At 36.4% G+C, this 17,438-nt stretch overlaps 1 protein-coding gene across 5 annotated transcripts in view; it reads left to right on the top strand.

Moving 5' to 3' along the window:
• Nucleotides 1–17,438, top strand: part of USP24 (ubiquitin specific peptidase 24) — a 139,858-nt gene that overhangs the window by 24,503 nt on the left and 97,917 nt on the right. For 4 of the 5 annotated variants that reach the window (XR_009049695.1, XR_009049696.1, XM_057712041.1 and 1 more), the window contains exons 2-4: nucleotides 11,567–11,732; nucleotides 13,040–13,107; nucleotides 17,088–17,231. Coding sequence is in view for 3 of the 5 variants with exons in the window: in XM_057712041.1 (XP_057568024.1) it covers nucleotides 11,567–11,732; nucleotides 13,040–13,107; nucleotides 17,088–17,231 (378 nt within the window). In the remaining 2 variants the exon portion in view is untranslated. The remainder of the gene's footprint in view (nucleotides 1–11,566; nucleotides 11,733–13,039; nucleotides 13,108–17,087; nucleotides 17,232–17,438) is intronic. The other variant, XM_057712031.1, reaches the window with a different exon arrangement.

Genomic DNA, 17,438 nt, shown 5'->3' with positions numbered 1-17,438 from the left:
CTAGTGGGCATATACCCAGAGAACACCATAATTCAAAAAGACATATGCACTCCAATGTTCATTGGAGCACTATTTACAATAGCCAGGACATGGAAGAAGCCTAAATGTTCATCAACAGATGAATGGATAAAGAAGATGTGGTACATACACACAATGGAATATTACTTAGCTGTAAAAAGCAATGAAACTGGGACATTTTTAGAGACATGGATGGACCTAGAGACTGTCATACAGAGTGAAGTGAGTCAGAAAGAGAAAAACAAATATTGTATATTAACCCATATATGTGGACTATAGAAAAACGGTACAAATCAACCAGTTTGCAAGGCAGAAATAGAGACACAGATGTAGAGAACAAACATATGGACACCAAGTGGGGAAAGCGGGGAGGGTTGGCGGGGGGGACGAATTGGGAGATTGGGATACCAAATTCTACACTCTAAATATATGCAGTTTATTGTAAAAAATAAAAAAATAAAAAGTTAAAATAACAGTGCTGCTGTGAACACACATGTACAAGTTTTTGTGTGGAAGTATGTTTCATTTCTCTTGGGTGTATCTCAGGTGTATCTGCAAATAGAATTGCTATGTCCTATAGTAACTATGATTAACTTTCTTTTTAAAAAGTTATTTATTTGTTTGTTTATTTGTTTATTTAATTTGTCTGCAATGGGTATTTATTTGGTTGCTGCATGGCAGATCTTTGTTGCAGCATGCAGGTTCTTTAGTTGTGGTGTGCGAACTCCTAGTTGCAGCATGTGGGATCTAGTTCCCCCACCAGAAATCGAACCCAGGCTTCCTGCGTTGGGAGCTCGGAGTCTTAGCCACTGGGAAGTCCCTGTGATTAATTTTTGAGGGACTGCCAAATTGTCTTGTGAAGAGGCTGCACCATTTTATAATCTAACCAGCAACATGTGAAGGTTCCAAAATTTCCACATACTCACCAATAGTTATTGTCTGTTTTTTAATTTAGCTGTGCTAGTGTGTGTGAAGTGGTATCTTGTGGTTTTGATTTTTATTTCTCTGGTGACCATTGATGCTGAGCAACTTTTCTTGTGCTCACGATTGGCCACTTGTATATCTTCTTTGGAGAAATGTCCATTCATATCCTTTGCCCATTTTTTTAAAATTGAGTTGTCTTTTTGTTGAATTGTAAGAGTCTTATATTCTAGGTAAAATTTGTTGTCAGATATAAAATTTGCAGATATTTTCTCCCATTTTGTGATTGTCTTTTCACTTTCTTAATGATGTCCTTTGATGCACAAAAGTTTTTACTTTTGAAGTTCAAAATTCAAAATTTATCTTTTTTTTTTTTTTTGTGGTTGTGTTTTTGGTGTCCTAAGAAATATTGCCTAATCCAAGATCATGTTGATTTACTCCTGTGTTACATTTTGAGTTAATTTTTTTATATGGTGTGAAATAGGGGTCCAGTGTTATTCTTTTGCCTCTGTGTATCCAGTTATCTCAGTACCATTTGTTGAAAAAGCTAACCTTCCTCCATTGAGTTGCCTTTATACCTTTGTCATAGATTTAAATTGTACTGTCTCCCTTCTTGAGGGAGAATTGACCACAAATATAAAGATTTATATATGGAATCTCAATTAGATTCCATTGATTTGTATGTGGTTTTTTTGTTTTTTTGGTTTTTGTTTTTTTCCTTTTTTGGCCACGCTGCATGGCTTGTGAGATCTTAGTTCCCTGACCAGGGATTGAACCCACACCGTGAGCAATGAAAGCATGGAGTCCTAACCACTGGACCCCCAGGCAATTCCCTGTATGTGTACCTTTATGCCAGTACCACATTGTCTTGATTACTATAGCTTTATAGTAAGTTTTGAAAGTTGAAATTGTGAATTCTCAAACTTTGTTCTTTTTCAAGATTATTTCGGTTATACAGGATTCCTTGCATTTCTATGTAAGTTTTAGAGTCAGCTTGTCAATTTTTTGCAAAGTTTGCTGAAATTTTGATGCTGATTGCATTGAATCTGTAGACTAATTTGGGGAATATTGCCATCTTAACAATATTAAGTTCCAGTCCATTAACATGGCTATCATTCCATTTATTTAATTCTTTAGTTTCTCTCCATAATGTTTTATAGTTTTCAGTGTACAAGTTTTGTACTTAAGTATTTTATTTCTTTTTGATTGTAAGTGGAATTGTTTTCTTAATTGTATTTTAAGATTGTTCATTGTTAGTGTATAGAAATACAACTGAATTTTAGATATTGCTATTTTATTCTACAACCTTGCTGAACTCAATTACTAGTTCTAGTAGTTTCTTTTTTCATGAATTCCATAGATTTTTCTATGTACAAGATCATGTTGTCAGTGAATAGAAGTACTTTTATTTCATCCTTTTCAATCTGAATAAATGCCTTTTATTTCTTATTTTGCCTAACTGTCCTGGCTAGACACTCTAGTACAATGTTGAATGGAAGCTGGATTTTAGAGGAAAGCATTCAGTCTTTCACAGTTAAGTATGCTATTAATTGTAGGGTTTTGTACATGCCTTTCATCAAATTGAGGAAATTCCCTTTTATTTATTTGTTGATTTTTTTTTTCTGTTGTTGTTATGACAAGGCGTTGGATTTTGTGAATATTTTTTCTGCGGCTGTTGAAATGATTGTGTGTTTTTTATCCTTTATTCTGTTACTGTTTATAATGTTGTATTGATTGACTTTTGTATGCTAAATCAACCTTATATGCATACTTGGCCATGGTGTGTAATCCTTTTTATATATTGCTAGATTCAGTTAGCTAGCTTATTGTTAAGTATTTTTGTGTTCATAGGGACATTGGTCTGTAGTTTTGTTTATTTTTCCAGGGATATCTTTGTCCATTTTTTTAAAGTTGTGGTAAAAAACAACATAAAATTTACCATTTTAACCATTCTTAAATATATGGTTCTGTGCATTGAGTACAGAATTGTTTTGCATCCATCACCCGAGGCATCTTCAGAACTTTTTCATCTTCCCAAATTGGAACTGTGTACTCATTCAGCAATAACTCCCCATTCTCCCTTGCCGCCAGCCCTTGGCAACCACCCTCCTACTTTCTGTCTCCATGAATACAACTATTCTAGGTACCTCATATAAGTGGAATCACAATATTTATTCTTTTGTGACTAGCATATTGCACCTAGCATGATGTCTTCAAGGTTCACATATATTGTAGCATGCATGTATTAGAATTTCCTTCCTATTAAAGGCTGAATAATTTTCTGTTGTCTATTGTATATACCGCATTTTCTTTATCCATTCATCGGTGGACACTTGGGTTGCTTCCTCTTTTTGACTGTTGTGAATAATGCTGCTGTAAGTATAAACACAGGTGTACAAATATTTGTTCAAGTCCCTTCTTTCAGTTCTTTTGGAGATATATATATACCCTGAAGTAGAATCGCTGGATCAAGTGGTAATTTTATGTTTAATTTTTTGAGGAACTACCATACTGTTTTTCACTGTGGCTGCACCATTTTGCATTTCCATGAACAATGCACCGAGGCTCCAATTTTCCTACATCCTTGTCAACACTTGTTATTTTCTGTGTTTTCAGTAATAGCCATCCTAATAGATGTGGAATGTTTTTGTCTGGTTTTAATATCAGGGTAATACTGATCTCATAAATTAACTTAGTAAGTATTCCTTTTTGCCGGGAGAGGGGGAGGAAGGGTGTGCAGGATTGATGTTAATTCTTTAAATTTTTGGTAGAATTCCCCAGTAATGGCATCTGGTCCTGGCTTTGTGGGAAGCTTTTGATTACAACATTCTCTTTATTTGGTATAGGTCTATTTAGATTTTCAGTTTCTGCTCGAGTCAGTTTTGGTGATTTATGTCTTTTTATCTAATTTGTTGGCATACAATCATCAATAGCATTCCTTAAAATCATTTTCATTTCTGTAAGGTCAGTATTGATACCCTCTCTTTCATTACTGATTTTAATAATTTGAGTCTTCTCTCTTTTTTTCTTGGTTACTCTAGCCGAAGATTTGTTCATTTTGTTGATCTTTTCAAAGAACCAACTTTTGGTTTTATTGTCTCTATTGTTTTCCTATTCTCTCTTTTATCTATTTCTACTCTAATCTTTATTATTTCCTTCCTTCTGCTTGCTCTGGGTTTAGTTTACTCTTGTTTTTCTAGTTTTGTAAGATGTATGGTTATGTTTTTTATCTTCCTGTTTTTATTGACCTTTATTATCATTATGAAAAGTGTCCCTTTTGTCTCTAGTAATATATTTCTTGTCTTAACATCTATAGGCATACCTCGGAGATATTGCAGGTTCAGTTCCGTACCACTGCAGTAAAGTGAATATCACAGTAAAGGGAGTCACACGAATTTTTGGTTTTCCAGTACATATAAAAGATATGTTTATACTATACTGTAGTCAATAAATGTACAATAGCAGTATGTCTAAAAAAATGTACATAACTCAACTTTAAAATACTTTATTGCTAGAAAATGCTAACCATCATCTGAGCCTTCAGCAAGTCATAATCTTTTTGCTGGTGGAGGTCTTGCCTCGGTGTTGATAGCTGCTGACTGATGAGGGTGGTGGTCGCTGAAGGTTGCGGTGGCTGTGGCATTTTCTTAACATAAGGCAGTGAAGTTTGCTGCATCCGTTGACCCTTCCTTTCATGAATGATTTCTCTGTAGTGTGCGGTGCTAATTGATAGCATTTTACTAGAAGAACTTCTTTCAAAATTGGAGTCAGTCCTCTCAAACTGTGCCACTGCTTTATCAACGAAGTTTATAAATATTCTAAATCCTTTGTTGACATTTCAGTAACCTTCATGGCATCTTTGCCAGGAGTAGATTCCATCCCGAGGAACTACTTTCTTTGCTCCTCCATAAGAAGTAACTCCTCATCTGTTCAGGTTTTATCATGAGATGGCAGCAGTTCGGTCACATCTTCACGCTCCACTTCTAATTCTGGTTCTCATGCTATTTCCACCACATCTGCAGTGAATTCCTCCACTGAAGGCTTGAACCTCTCATAGTTATGCAAGAGGGTTGAAATCAACTTCTTCCTAACTCCTGTGAATGTTGATATTTTGGCCTCTTCCCATAAATTTCGAATGTTCTTAATGGCATCTAGAATGGTGAATCCTTCCCAGATGGTTTTCAATTTATTTTTCCCAGATCTGTCAGAGGAGTCACTATCTATGGCAGCTATAGCCTTACAAAAAACATTTCTTCAATAATAAGAGTTGAAAGTTAAAACTACTCCTTGATCCACAGGCTATAGAATGGATGCTGTATTAGCAGGCATGAAAACAACATTAATCTCATTGTACACCTCCATCAGAGCTCTTTGGTTACCAGAGGCATTATCATTGGGCAGTAATATTTTGAAAGGAATATTTTTTTTCTGAGTAGTAGGCCTCAAGAGTGGGCTTAAAATATTCAGTAAACCATGCTGTTAACAGATGTGCTGTCATCCAGGCTTTATTGTTCCATTTGTAGAGCACAGGCCGAGTAGATTTAGCATAATTCCTAAGGGCCTGTGATCTTCAAAATGGTAAATGAGCATTGGCTTCTACTTAAGTCACCAGCTTCATTAGTCCCTCACAAGAGAGTCAGCTTGTCTTTTTTTTTTTTTTTTTTGGGGGGGGGGGGAGTAATTTGTGTAATTAACCACTTAAAAATTTTTTAAGGTTATTTTCCGTTTACAGTTATTACAGAATTTTGGCTATATTCACCGTGTTATATAATACGTCTTTGAGCCAGTCTTACACTCAGTAGTTTATACCTTGCACTCCTCCACCCTTATATTTCTCCTACCCCCCCACCCCCATTGGTAACCACTAGTTTGTTGTCTGTATCTATGAGTCTGTTTGTCTTTTGAAACTTTGAAGCCAGGCATTGACTTCTCTCTAGCTGTGCATGTCCTAGATATCATCTTCTTTAATATAAGGCTGTTTTGTCTACACTGAAAATCCATTGTTTAGTGTAGCCACCTTCTTTAATTAGCTTAGTTAGGTATTCTGGATAGCTTGTTGTAGCTTCTACATCAGCACTTGCTACTTCACCTTTCACTTGTGCATTATGGAGACGTGGCTTCTTTCCTTCAACCTCATGAGCCAACCTCTGCTAGCTTCGAACTTCTGCTGCTTCCTCATCTCTCTCAGCCTTCATAGAATTGAACAGAGTTAGGGCCTTGCTCTAGCTTAGGCTTTGGCTTAAGGGAATGTTGTGCCTAGTTTGATCTTCTCCCCAGACCACTAGAACTTTCACCATATAGCAATTAGGCTGTTTTGCTTTCTTATCATTTGTGCGTTCACTGGAGTAGCACTTTTAATTTCCTTCAAGAACTTTCCCTCTGCACTCACAACTTTGCTAACTATTTGGTGCAAGACCCCTGGCTTTTGGCCTGTCTTGGCTTTCAGCATGCCTTCCTTACTAAGCTTAAATGATTTCTAGCTTTTGATTTAAAGTGAGAGACGTGCTACTTGCTCTTCCTCTCACTTGAACACTAGAGGCCATTGTAGGGCTATTAACTGGCTTAATTTTAATACTCTTGTGTCTTAGGGAGTAGGGAAGCCTGAGGAGAGGGAGAGAGACCGGAAACAGCCAGTCGGTGGAACAGTCAGAGCATACATTTATTGATTGTTTGCTATCTTATACAGTCATTGTTCATGGCGCCCCAAAACAATTACAGTAGTAGCATCAAAGGTCACTGATCACACATCACCATGAGCAATGTAATAATAATGAAAAAGTTTGAAATACTGTGAGAATTACCAAAATGCAACGCATAGACATGAAGTGAGCAAACGCCATTGGAAAAACAGTACTGATAGACTTGCTGGATACAGGGTTGCCACAAACCTTCAATTATCTGCAAAGTGCAACAAAGCAAGGCAGTATAAAACAAAGTATGCCTATATTCTGTTTGATACGAATATAGCCACTCCAGCTCCTTTATGTGTGCATGATATATCTTTTACCATCCTTCTAATTCAACCTCTTTGTGTCTTTGAGTCTAAAAGATATCTGTCGTAGATAGCATATAATTGGATCACTTTTTAAAAATCCATTCTGCAAATATTTGCCTTTTGGTTAGAGCATTTAGTCCATTTTCATTTAATATATTACTGATAATTATAATTTCATATAATTATTTCATAAGACAAGATTTACATCTGCCATTTTGCTATTTGTCTTCTATGTATGTTTTATGCCTTTTTGATCCACTAATCCTCCATTACTCCTCTGTTTTGTATTAAGTAGATATTTTCCAGTATACCATTTTAATTCCCTTGTTTTTTTATTTTACCGTGTAATTTTTTAAGTTATTTTATTAGTGGTTGCCCTGTAGATTACAGTTAACATCTTAATCTGTAGCAGTGTAATTTGGATTAATAACAACTTAATTTTAATAGCATACAAAACACTCCTCCAATATAACTCTGTTTTCTACCCCCTCTTTTGGGCTATGATTATCATACAGGTCACATCTGTATTCATTATAAGCCCATTAACACAGTTTTGTAATTATTGCTTTGTGCACCTGTCTTTTAACTCAGGAGGAAAAATACTGTCTTTAGTGAGAGAATGATGAGGGGCCATGGAGGTGATGAGAATGAGGTTAATTCCGTATTTGTGAGTTTTTAAGAAGAAAAATCTGTAAAGAAAAAGTTTTTACTGGAAAAATATTAAAATGTCAGTGTGATTAATTTTTAAGTGGTGAAGTTTATGGTGGGGGGGTTGCTATTCATATTTTCTGTATTTTCTACAATGAACATGTATTATTTATTTGGTAACTTAAGACAAAAGCATAAAGGTATTTAGAAACCAAATTATGTTACCAAGTTGAATGGGGTTCTTAAGTAGAACATACTAGGTATAATTTAACCTTTTTTTTTTTTTTAACCACTATAGGTGATTTCCTACCTCTGTAATTAATTCATTAGGTTCTTCAAAAATTTGTTTTTATGTATTTATCTTACTAAATTATTTTAATTTTGAAATAATTCCAGATTTACAAAAAAGTTGCAAGAATAGCACAGAACCATTTTTGCAGTTTTTCTGTAAATCTAGAATTATTTATGTAGCCTTTATATACATCTGGAATTTTTATATAAACTTTATTCAGGTTCTTCAAATGTTAACATTTTATCACATTCTCTTTATTATTCTTTTTTTCTGTATATATAAATATCCATATATGTATAATGTGCATGTTTATATAAAAGTATGTGTGTATTTTGTTGTAAATTAGTAAATTAAAGACATGATACCCCTTTACCCGTAAATACTTCAGTGTGTATTTCCTACAATGAGGATGTTCTCTTATGTAACCTCAGTATATTATCAGAATCAGGAAATTAACATTGATCCAGTACTAAAGTCCTTTGCAGCCAAGAAGTAAAATAAAACAAATGAAAATTCTTGTTTCAAGATCTAATCCAGGGGACTTCCTAGGTGGCGCAGTGGGTAAGAATCTGCCTGCCAATGCAGGGGACACAGGTTCGATCCCTGCCCCAGGAAGATACCCCATGCCATGGAGCAGCTAAGCCCGTGTGCCACAACTGTTGAGCCCATGTGCTGCAACTACTGAAGCCCACGCACCTAGAGCCCGTGCTCTGCAACGAGAGGCCACCACAATGAGAAGCCCGCACACCACAATGAAGAGTAGCCCCTGCTCAACACAACTAGAGAAAGCCGTGTGCAGCAACAAAGACCGAACACAGCCAATACAATAAATAAATAAATAAAATAAATTTATAAAAAAAAAAAAGATCTAATCCAGGATCCCATGTTGCAGTTAGTTGTTATATCTGTCTAGTCTCCCTCAATCTTTCATGACTTTGACATTTTTAAAGAGTACAGCTAGTTATTTTTTAGATAGTTCCTCATTTTGGATTTCCTCATTACTAGAATCAGGGGATGCGTTTTTGGCTGGACTGTCACAAAAATGATGTTGTGCCCTTTACAGTGCGTCCATTCAGGAGACACATGATGTTTGTGTCATTACTGATGATGTTAGAAGTCTCCCCCCACCCCCACCCAAGGAAGTTCTTAGCTTTGGGTGGGTTTTGTTTGTTTGTTTGTTGGCTTATAAACAATAGAAATTTATTTCTCATATATCTTGAGGCTAGAAGTCTGAGATCAGGGTACCAGCATGGTCGAGTTCTAGAGAGGGCTCTCCTCTGGGTCGCAGGCTGCTGTCTTCTTGCTGTGTGGAGAGCAGAGCGGGGATGCAGGCTCTCCTGTGACTCTCACAAGGGCAATAATCCCATTTGGAGTCTCTTAGTTTTCATAGCTGCTAGGTATATTTGATGATTTCATACATGGTTTGATCTGTTAACTTACTGTAGAAATTAACGGTAGATATTTCATAGTAATGACATGTTCCCATCATCCAACTGAATTCTATTTTTATATGCCTTAATTCTACTTTGATCCTAGGTTCATAAATTTAAGCATTTAACAAATGTATGATTTTGAGACTATCTTAAAATCTTTAAATTTTGGTTCTCAGTTCCTTTAAGTAAAATTGCTTTATTTACAGACCTTATTAATTAAAAATATTTCTGAAGTGTTGTGCTTTAAAAACTGAATTATCCTCAGACATTATGATTCTAAATTTACTTCATCCACCACCCCTTACTCTTGACCTGCAATTTATATTATCTTCTACTCCATTTGTAATTTTTATAACCTTCCTGGTTTTTAGCCATGAACCTGAAAAAAAGGGGTTGCATTCCTTTAGATATCATTCATGATGTTGAAAATTGTTTTTTGTTTCTTTATAAATTAATTAATTAATTAATTAATTGGCTGTGTTGGGTCTTCGTTGCTGCGCGTGGGCTTCTCTCTAGTTGCAGTGAGCTGGCACTACTCTTTGTTGTGGTGCACGGGCTTCTTATTGCGATGGCTTCTCTTGTTGCAGAGCATGGGCTCTAGGTGCACAGGCTTCAGTAGTTGTGGCACGTGGGTTCAATAGTTGTGGTTCACAGGCTCTAGAGCGCAGGCTCAGTAGTTGTGGCCCACAGGCTTAGTTGTGCCACGGCATGTGGGATCTTCCCGGAGAGGGCTTGAACCCGTGTCCCCTGCATTGGCAGGTGGATTCTTAACCACTGCGCCACCAGGGAAGCCCGAAAATTGTTTTTCAATATGCTTTTAAATCATTTCTGCTTTATATTTATGGTCTTTTCCTTCATTGAGGCTAAAGGTGAATTTTTTAATGGATTGATTTTATTTTGTAATGATTAAATTACAGAGTGGATTATGAAAATGGTTAGCTTTTCAAAGAAACTAGGTATTAGGCCATTTGGGAGAAGGAGTTCTGTTTGATTTATTACAGATTATCATAACGAGAACTGGTGGAAAGTCTGGCAGTTATTACTCCATTGATAGTTGAAACTTTGCATGAATTATTTTTCCATTTAAAAATATATTTTAAATACCTACTTTGTGTTAGGCACTAGGTTTTAGAGATACAGAGTGGTTGAAAACGGAGTCCTTGTCCTCATGGCTTGCTTGGTCTAGTGGGGGCCAAATATAGAATAAATCACAAATAAATGTAAAATTATATCTATGAGTTGTGTTATGAAGGAGAAATTCAGGATGGTGGGGATATACAATAATGAAAGGAATTTGACATTGTTCAGATGTTCTGGAAAGGCTTTTCTCTGAAAGAGTTTAGGGTGTATAAGAGTTAAGTAGGTTTAAAAGGGCGGAAAGATGAGTTCAGGAATAGCGACATCCCTGTGGAGATGGACAAAAGTAGATGGATTTGAGAGAAGTATGGGAGGTCTGATCACTTAGTCTGAGGGGTGAGGATGGGAGAATAGGGTTTTTGGAGTGTGTCCCTGATTTCTGGCTGTGGTGCCATTCACTGAACGGAAAGAAGAGAGCCTAGCATTGAGGTTTGAGAAACTCCAGTGTTTGATGGCTAGGTAGGGGAGGATGTAGCAGAATAGGAGACAGAAGGAACAGCAGACCCCAGAGGAGAACAGGGAAGTATGCTATCCTGGGAGGTAAGGGTAGCAAATCTAGCATACTAAGAAGAGGAAGCAGGCAGAAGGTCAGATATTCCTGAAAAGTACGATAAGGACTGAAACCTGTCCATTGGATTGAATGAGACAGCATTCAGTGTGGTGACCTTAACGATTGCCACTTTGGGAGAGCAGGGACTCTGGAATCCATATTGGTGTAATATCAGGAGTCAGTGGTGAGAAGATGGAGACAGCAGATACAGATGATAACTCTTTGGAGAAATTTATCCACTTGGTGAAAAAGCGGGGAGAGGAAATAGGATGGCTGTAGATGAAGGTAGATTTGATATTTATAACAAGAGATTACAAGAGTTCATTTTTGAAGAATGAGATGAGCGCACCTTCTGAGGGAGTAGGGATGCCACATTGATAAAAGCTGAGAATATTTCAGATAGTCTTAGTGAAAGATGTGATTAGGAGAAAGAAATATGGAATCCACATTCTTGACATTAATGGCTACCATTGATTAAGCATCTGCTTTGTGTTAAATTGAACATTTTTTAAATAGTTACTAATTTGTTTGTTTGTTTGTTTGTTTTTTAAACCATAATCCCTTTTTGTCAGAAGAATGATGAAAACGGAAACTGCTCAGGGGAAGGAATTGAGTTCCCTACAACAAATTTATATGAACTGGAAAGCCGCGTTTTAACAGATCACTGGTCCATACCTTACAAGCGGGAAGAGTCGCTAGGCAAATGCCTATTGGCGTCTACCTACCTAGCAAGACTTGGTAAGTTCATACCTCAGGACGCAGGAGGAGATTTTTGGTTTTTTTGATAGGAGGCCTGACTTGAATCTCAGCCCCTGTCGTTGCCCATCTCCGTTGTCTTAGATTGTCCACTCTTTTAGTCTTTGTTTATCCCCCGTGGAATAAACGCATTGAAGTAAATCAGCTGTTTTCTTCTCATTCCAATAGAGTGTAAGATTCTTTAACATATAATTGAAAAGCCTTATGGAAATCGAAATTAACTTTTTCCGTAGAAGCTTGGAGTGCTTTAGATTAAGGCTCAATTCTGATTAAGGCTTTATTTTTTTTCTAGAGAGGAAAGTAATGTTTATTTAACAAGCACTTTATGCTCATTAAGTGCTTGGCACTGTCTTCAGAATAGAATAATAAAATATCACTAGGTTGGAGAATAAGTATCAACATGAGGAAGCTTCTATACTATAAATATATTCGAGAAAATTTATTTTTCTTATTGAATTGTAAAATGAGATGAATTGGGGCACTGTTTTGTGAATTTTTTTTCTCATTAAAAATGCAGAGTTTATACCATTGTGATTGAATGTGAGACCCATCAAAAAGAAATATTTTGACTAGCTTCCATGGTGCATTTATGACTGGCTTCTCAGCAGCAGCATTTACTGAGTGCCTGAGAGGATGCAGGCACTATGCTAGGTCGTGGGCCTAAAAAAAGAAAATGTGCTCAGCAGTCTCCACTGATAAGCAAAATATGTTTTTGCAGGTTTTTTTTTAAAGTGTATTCCAAATGGTAATTTTACAGTGTTTTCATTCATTCACTTAGCAAGTGTTTATCACTTACTGTATGCCAGGCACAATTCTGTGTGTTTTATTGCACAGAGAATATCAGTTTGTTTTAGGGAAGAAGAGTGATTTTGGCATCTATTGAGAATATTTGTATTTTTAGTAGAGATGTTTAGGAAAACAATAATGGCTAATAAGTAGCTGCTATTGGTGTTTTATTAGCTATTTAGTCAGATCATTAGAAGTTACTCTGACATAGAAACATAAGTTCAACCATTTCGGTTCTAATTAGTATTTATTATATTATTAGTAAATATATATTAATAATTAGTAAATATAAATATATTATGCTATTAATAAATAACTTAACACAGTGACTGTTTCTTAGCCTATTCCTTTATCAGAATGTATGTCTTCTGGTTTAATAATTCCGTAAGAATCAAGGTTTCTATAATAAGGAGTTCCATATGTATGAATTTGGAATGATATATATGATTTCTACAACTGCCTAAAATCTAAATAAGGCATATTGTTTCATTTATTTTACTAAGGTCTTTCCGAGTCTGATGAGAATTGTAAAAGATTTATGGATAGGTGTATGCCTGAAGCATTTAAAAAGGTAAGAAAAATGTGCTGTGCTGATTTTTTTTTTTGGTAGGGGTGGAGGTGAACAGGCTTTTTGTTTTAGTTTTAGTTTTTTATGTGTGAGCCCAGTTTGTGAATCCTGTTCAACTGAGGAATGCTCTAATATGAAAAAAGTAGCTCTGACTTTGGGGCTCAGAAATGATTTACTTCTGTATTTAATTGTTTGCACATCTTTGGTTGAATATCGCTTTTACTTCCCTCTATTTAACTGCTAAAGAATAGATTGACTTATACTAGGAAATTAGACATCTTACTAAATTAAGGATTGTGGCACTTAGAAAGATAGTATTTATCAAAGTATACGCCTTTGCTCTTCTGCTGAGACAGAAGCAGACTTTTAAACTACAGAAAGTTTAGCTGGATTGAGTATTGTATCTGACAAAATGGCATGTGGATGGCAGCATCGCTGTTGGAGCTAGACTGATATGCTTGCTCCCATTCTGGTCACACCTCTTATAAAGCAATTTTTCTTTTTTTTTTTAAGCAGTTTTTCTTAACAATGAGAATAGAAGATCACAGGACTTGTGTTTCTGAAAGCAGTCTAACTCAGCATGGTTCCCTTTGCGGGACCTGAGGCCTGAATCCCCACAAGAGCAGGGACGATGTCACAGACACTGTTGTTTTCCCCAGCATATAGCCAGTGCCTCGCACAGAGAAAGAACTCAGTAAATCTTTGTTGAATGAATAAATGAGTCTCCTGCTGTCTCATACTTCTGGGTTTTGACATCCATTTTTGTCTCATATGCAACTAAGTTACTACAACTGCAGATGGATGAAGTTTGTATTTATCATAAAAACCCAGTAAAATAAACTGTTCATTTGCAAACTGTTATTCTCATCTGCATTTTGACAGACAGAATTTCCCTTGATTCAAGGCTTAAGAGAGAACAAAATTAATTCTAGAAACAAAAATAGCTTCATCTTTGAAAAAAGGGAGAAATCTTTTAAAATTGTCATTTGGTTGGCAAGGATTATACGGAATCAAGATTTTCCTTCATTTTGGATGACTTCATCTTCCATTTTGTAGTTTAAAGTTATTTTAAACTTTTAAGAATTTTGTTAAGAGTTATAGTATCTTTTAAAAACTAGCAGCGCTTTGTCGTAATGTATGCATAAATTTGCAGAGAAAGAAAATACAGGTTTACTTAGAGTCGTGGAAAAGGGTTTATTCGTGCAAGTAAGAGACCTTCAGGTTGATGATCTCCAGAGTCAGAGGGCCCTGTGTCAAGTAAGTATGGCAGCGAGTTGCATATTTGGAGTATAATACTCTAACTCCGTACAGACATGCTTTAGAGGGCTGTTTTATTTTATGCCCTCAGCTGTTTGTAATAGTATAGTAAATAGTCAAGTGGTTGTTGGGGGTTTTTTCCTATAAAACTGAGCACAAGTATCTTGCATTATGTTCCACGTCGTTCAATCCTTAGGGTTTAGAGCTATTAAAAAGGTTTCTCTAAACCAGAAGAGCTGCATAATTCTGTGTGCCTTTAGATGTGGTTGCCAGAAAACTCAGTGTATTTTATATAATTGGTATTGCTTCCCTTAGTTGTGTTTCTTGGTATGATGACTCTCTCCCTACCCTCTTCCCTAGGCTTTTCTTACAAGCTGCTCCCCCGCTTTTTTTGTTAAAGGAGTAAGAGTATAAGTAATAAGCAATTGTGTGAATAAGGTGCACAGGAGCTTTGTTGTAATTTCTACTTTCTTCACCTTTCACCTTCAGGCTAGCCTGGATTCTTCACTAGTATATTCAGGCAGAGAAAACTATCCAGGTCTGGCCATAGTGCATAACTATGTGTAAACTTTGTGTGCCTCTTCTCCACATGGTGCTGCCTGTCTTGCACCCCATCCCCACCCCCACCCCCGCCACCACTCCTGCCTCCAAAATCTGGAAGGTAGCTAGAACTCCATTCTCAAAGTAAAAACTGAACGAATGAGAAGGCAACAGAGGAAGCGGTGCTTAAGTCCACAAAAATTTTATTTTGTCGTCACATGAAACTTCTTAAATCTTTTCTTTTTTTTTTTTTTGGCCACACCGTGTGGCATGCAGGATCTTAGTTCCCTGACCAGGGATTGAATCTGTACCCCCTGCAGTGGAAGCACGGAGTCCTAACCGCTGGACTGCCAGGGAATTCCCGAAGCTTTTTTTTTTTTTTAAATAACACCTCCCACTGTAGGTTTTTTTTTTAAACACTTTATTTTTTTATTTTTGGCTGCATTGGGTCTTCATCAAGGCATGTGGGATCTTTGGTTGCAGCACATGAGCTCTTCGCTGCAGTGCGTGATCTTCTCTTTAGTTGTGGCGCACAGGCTCAGTAGTTGTGGCACACGGGCTTAGTTACCCCGCAGCATGTGGGATCTTAGTTCCCCCACCAGGCATCAAGCCTGCATCCCATGCATTGCAGGACAGATTCTTTACCATTGGACCACCAGGGAAGTCCCCCTTAAGCTTCTTAAATCTTAATCTCTGCTTTATTTTGCTTTATTACCTAATTTTGAAGTATAGGAAGAATATATAGGCAGGCAAAAGAATTCTTGCAAAAAAATAGTAACTCATTGGCGTATATCAAATCAGTCTTATGACTGTTATTCATTTGAGCAAATAGGGCAGCTAATTGCTATGTAGAAAGTCTGGAACTAAGGTTTTCCTCTGAAGCTAAAGAAGTTTGGGCTCTTTCAGGGTCTTAACCCTCTTGTTAAAGGGTTCTCAGTGTGGCTAAGGTGAAATTTCTATAGCAAAATATTTTCCCTCTGAAGGGAAATCTTACAAAAATATGAAACCACTGTACCAATTTGCCATTATTTTATTAAGTGGGATCTTTTGCTTTCTCATTCTCTGTTCTGGCAGTTGTTCCTGAATTAGACTTCCCCAAGGACTTAGAGGATCAAAGGTTGGGGAAATCCAAAGATGATGATTTCAGATTCTTCTGTGCACCTTTTCCTTCCTTTTTAACAAATCTAAGGTGCTGTCTGAGCATAAGAGGCACCATTGTTTTATATTTTATGTTTTATATTTAAGAAAAATAACTGCAAAATAAAGTGTTACAGTGCCTTATCACTTAGAGCTATTTTAGATTTGCATAAACTTTAAAAAAAATGAATATTACTTTTATACATACCAGAAGGGAAAATACAAGCAAAATAAATTAGCAAAGTATTTTTAAAATTTTTTTTTACATTCAGAGTCCTGCTGCCATCTGGTCAACAGGTGGGAAGATGCAGTTCTGTTTCTGAGATATAAATAATATGAAAAGAATATGCATGTTCAAATCATGAAATATAGCATCCATTTCTTAGATTCCAGGAATGTTAATAGTGACAGCCAAAATATATTAATACTAAAACCTCACTAATACTTTCACATTCGTTACACCTTTTGATACTTGTAACATTTCTTTGAAGTGGGTAGGAATCACGCCTCTTTTGAGACCAGAGAACTGAGTCTCTGAGAACTCAGATACATTGATCCAAGACCACACAGCTAGAAAACAGTAGTACCAGAACTGATCTCAGCTTCTTTCTTGCTCTTTACCACTTCACCTCCCCTAGTAATAATGAAAAGTAGAGAAACAGATAAATGTTTTCTTTTAAACAAATTTTTGTTTATTTATTTATTTGGCCTCACCACATGGTTTGTGGGATCTTAGTTCCCCAACCAGGGATTGAACCCGGGCCCTTGGCAGTGAGTGTGTGGAGTCCTAACCACTGGACCACCAGGGAATCCCCCAAAGTGTTTTAAAATAAGGGAATTAAAGTTCAAAAAAAAAACAAAGATAAGTGTTGACTGTGAAATAAGTGAACAAGTAGATGGACTACAGCTCTGGGTCTTTTAAAGCAAGTCATCTGCATAAAAATAAGTATTATGGTAATAATCTCTTGATTATTCAAGACTGAACTGATAACTGCAGGCATTTCTTTCTTTTCAAGTAAGACTCTGAACTGCCCTTTATGTTTTTGTAGCTCCTGACATCAAGTGCTGTTCACAAGTGGGGTACCGAAATTCATGAAGGGATCTACAACATGTTGATGCTATTAATAGAACTGGTTGCAGAGAGAGTAAAACAAGATCCAATTCCCACTGGTCTGCTGGCTGTGCTTACAATGGTACAATATGTCTAAAATGAAGTACTTTGTGTTTTGATTTGTTTACCTACTACCTTCTGACTTATAATTAAAAATCAGTGACAATGATATTATCATTAAAGATATTAACTTGACTGTTCGGGTTCTTGCTTTTTATTTTAAAAGCAGAGCAGCAGTTCCGTGCTTTCAATTTTAAAGAAATACCTTTGTAATGTTAAGCTTCCTCAG

The sequence above is a fragment of the Hippopotamus amphibius genome, chromosome 1 (assembly GCF_030028045.1).
Source record: "Hippopotamus amphibius kiboko isolate mHipAmp2 chromosome 1, mHipAmp2.hap2, whole genome shotgun sequence".
NCBI lineage: Eukaryota > Metazoa > Chordata > Mammalia > Artiodactyla > Hippopotamidae > Hippopotamus > Hippopotamus amphibius.
This window is presented reverse-complemented; position numbering and strand designations above follow the sequence as displayed.